Raw genomic sequence first — 3,049 nt, forward strand, 5'->3', positions numbered from 1 at the left:
CCTGGAACCATTCAAGGTCAGGTTGGCCGGGGCTCTGAGCAACCTGATCTAGTTGAAGATGTCCCTGCCCACGGCAGGGGGGTTGGACTAGATGACCTTTAAAGGTCCCTTCCAACCTAAAGTATTCTATGATTCTGTGAAAACAACAGCCAATTTGTATGTTAGTTCACAGGGGTGCTGCGGGGAAAAAGAAACGTAAGCCACAGCATTATTTGAAAAGATGCGTTGCTTGGATCTCAAACTCTCTTCCCTTTGTCTTCCTCCCTTCGCACTGCCATGCACACATTCAGAGTTGCCTTGGACTCCTAATATTTGTTCAGCCTGTAGACACCTTCCAGACAATAATGACATTATTTATAGTGACAGCTGTCACTCCTGCTGTGTGTTTGGTTCGGTTTTTAACCAAAACACTGACACAAGTTTCAGAAGAATTGAACAACAACAACAAATCCCAAACAAACAAAAACCAAACCACCAGCTCTCAGGAATTTTCTCTTCACCACAGATTCTCACCAGCTTGGTGCAGAGCTAAACCCTGCACACATGCCTGTCCCCTCCCTCCCTCTCTCCAGCCCCAGGAATTTTGTATTCCTTCTACACATCAGCATAGATGAGGAGAACATAGGAGCAGCTAGGGTACCCTCCTGAGAAATGAAAACTGGGATTGAACTACTGCAGGATAAAGTGGATATTGAACACTGTCAAACCCCAAGAGTTCTGTTTTTGCTATGGAAGTGGATAATGTTATCTCCATTCTCTCCTCTTTTTCCCATTGCCTTTCTGATTGAGAGCAACCATGAATGCTGCACTTTGTGCCAGACCCAGAGCTGCCTGGCAGAACATGCGAAGTGTGATGTGAACACAGACAGCACTGGGATTGCTTCCCTCTGGGGACGTAGGCCAAAAGGTACCCAGTTTGGGGACAGAGAAAAAAAATCTGTCAGTACAAAACAGCCACTGAGCTGCCAGGCTGTCAAGGAGCTGAAACAGAGGTGCTTACAGCGTGCCTAGTCCTCAGCAACACAAGCACCTACACTTTCTCAGGCATCTATACAAGGCCATTATTAATTGCATATTTTAAGCTTGGGTACCTGAATTGCAATACAGGCAGAATTCAGATATTTAAGTGCCCTTCTGGATCTTGGTCTAATCATGCAAGTGTAACAGACTCATGGCATCAGGGATTACGTTAAGCATTTAGTATATACGCTGTCAACTGTGTAAGTGAACAGTGAATGAAATCCACATGACGTACAGATCAGGTATGGTAAAGTAATGACAAACTTCTGCCCACTGCATAGAGTATGTTACAAAATATGGCATGCTTTGTGTTAAGTGAAGAAATGCCTTAACAGAAGCATATTTATATAAAGCTATAAATCCTTGGCTACAGCAGATAATTCTCACGCCAGCACAGATGCAAGTATAGTGGCTTCTGTTGCCTTATCTCACTTCCCAACCCTCATTCTTGAACTGTACTAAAAGTACATTTTTTTCCAGTTTTGCTTCTTTGCAAACAATCAGAGACTTCAGCCTAACTAAATATGAACAGTCACTGATACCAGTTTTGACTGAAACAGTACAAGAGGTATAAAAGCATAAAATGTTTTAAAAGTTCCTAGGAAGACAGCTGTTTTTCATACCATTGAAGCAGACAGCTTTATTATGTGAAGCACGTGGAATGGCTGGCGTACCTGGTTTAGTTCCAGTGTTGCTTTGTCCTGAAGTGACTTTCTTGTCTTGTATTTTAGAACCTTCAGCTGCTAAAATAAGGAAGAAAAGGAGAGATTAATTAACCATATTACTAAACAACAGCTCAACCACTCTATTATAAGGCAACTTAAACATTGCTGAATTTCCTTTGAAACAAGGTTGTTCTGAAACACCATTTTAGTATCATTCTATAGCATCTTGCATTAAAAAAAAAACCCTGAAGGTTACACAGAAAACACTGAAGCCACAATACGAGTTCCCCATTCAAGTTGAGGAAAGAGCCACAAGAAGATTCCATTTTAACCATGTCGTTTGTAATAAGGCGTATGATTTTTTTCCATGTTATGCTAATGCTATACATGCAGCTAGTTTTTCCTCTTCCTTCTCAGTGATGCTTTGGAAACCACTACTTCCAAAGAACAGCAGCCTTTTTTTTTTTAAATTTAATTTCCCTTGGAGGAAGCTGGATTAATCACACCGATGAAAGCAAGTTAGTGGGAATAACAGAATGAAACTGCAGAGTGGCTTTGAAGAAGCAAACATTCAAACACATTGCAATGTTTGGATGCAATGAGGAAACCGTGTTGCTAAAAGTGACTTGCAAATCCTAGGTTTCTAAAGGTATGGTACAAGATACTAGTAGAAACTTCACAGACTCTTTACAAATTACTAACACACTCATTATCCAGAACTGAAGAGAGGACAATTTATGACCTGAATGAAACCTAACAAAAAAGAGATTCCCATTATTTTCAAAAGACTTTTGATCAGGCCCTGTCAGTCTAGAAAGAGATAATTCTGTAGCTCTAAATGCCCTTTCAACAACCGTTTAAAAAGAAAAACCAAAAGATTCATTATCATACTTCAAATCACAACCATATCCTTGGCTCAGCATCTATTTAATTAAAAGCCAAGTCAGGAAATTAGATGCCATGATTTTCTCAGCTTACAACTCATCTTCGTGTCCAGCAGCTCCGCTATAGGAGTGTCTGAGTCCAGAACACTGCAGTCTGGGAAGAGTCTAAAGACAGTCAGAATTCTAAGAACTCTTCCGCAAACAGCTTGAAAGTATTTGCAAGCAAGGATAAAAAGACAGTTATATCAAAGCTTAGGGGAGGGGGAAAAAAAACCAAAACCCAATTCATTTAAATTAAAATATCACTAGAAATGAAAGTTGGAAAAAACTGGTTACTGCAGTTTTAAAAGTTAAACAGACATTACTGTATTAGATCCGCTTTAGAAAACATAATTTAAAAAGTTTTTTCAGAAGGCTCCAAGCAATTTCCTGTGCTTGTCAGCTTTAACAGTATACACTCGGGCCTTAGTGCCTCAGTGA

The 3,049-nt window shown here is 40.1% G+C and overlaps 1 protein-coding gene across 1 annotated transcript in view; it reads right to left on the reverse strand.

Annotated features, from left to right (window-relative positions):
* MAP7 (microtubule-associated protein 7) overlaps positions 1-3,049 on the reverse strand; it is a 117,928-nt gene that overhangs the window by 60,103 nt on the left and 54,776 nt on the right. The window contains 1 exon segment of the mRNA XM_009319140.1: positions 1,695-1,763. Within this exon segment, the coding sequence (XP_009317415.1) occupies positions 1,695-1,763 (69 nt within the window).

The sequence above is a fragment of the Pygoscelis adeliae genome, unplaced genomic scaffold (genome assembly GCF_000699105.1).
Source record: "Pygoscelis adeliae isolate BGI_AS28 unplaced genomic scaffold, ASM69910v1 Scaffold172, whole genome shotgun sequence".
NCBI lineage: Eukaryota > Metazoa > Chordata > Aves > Sphenisciformes > Spheniscidae > Pygoscelis > Pygoscelis adeliae.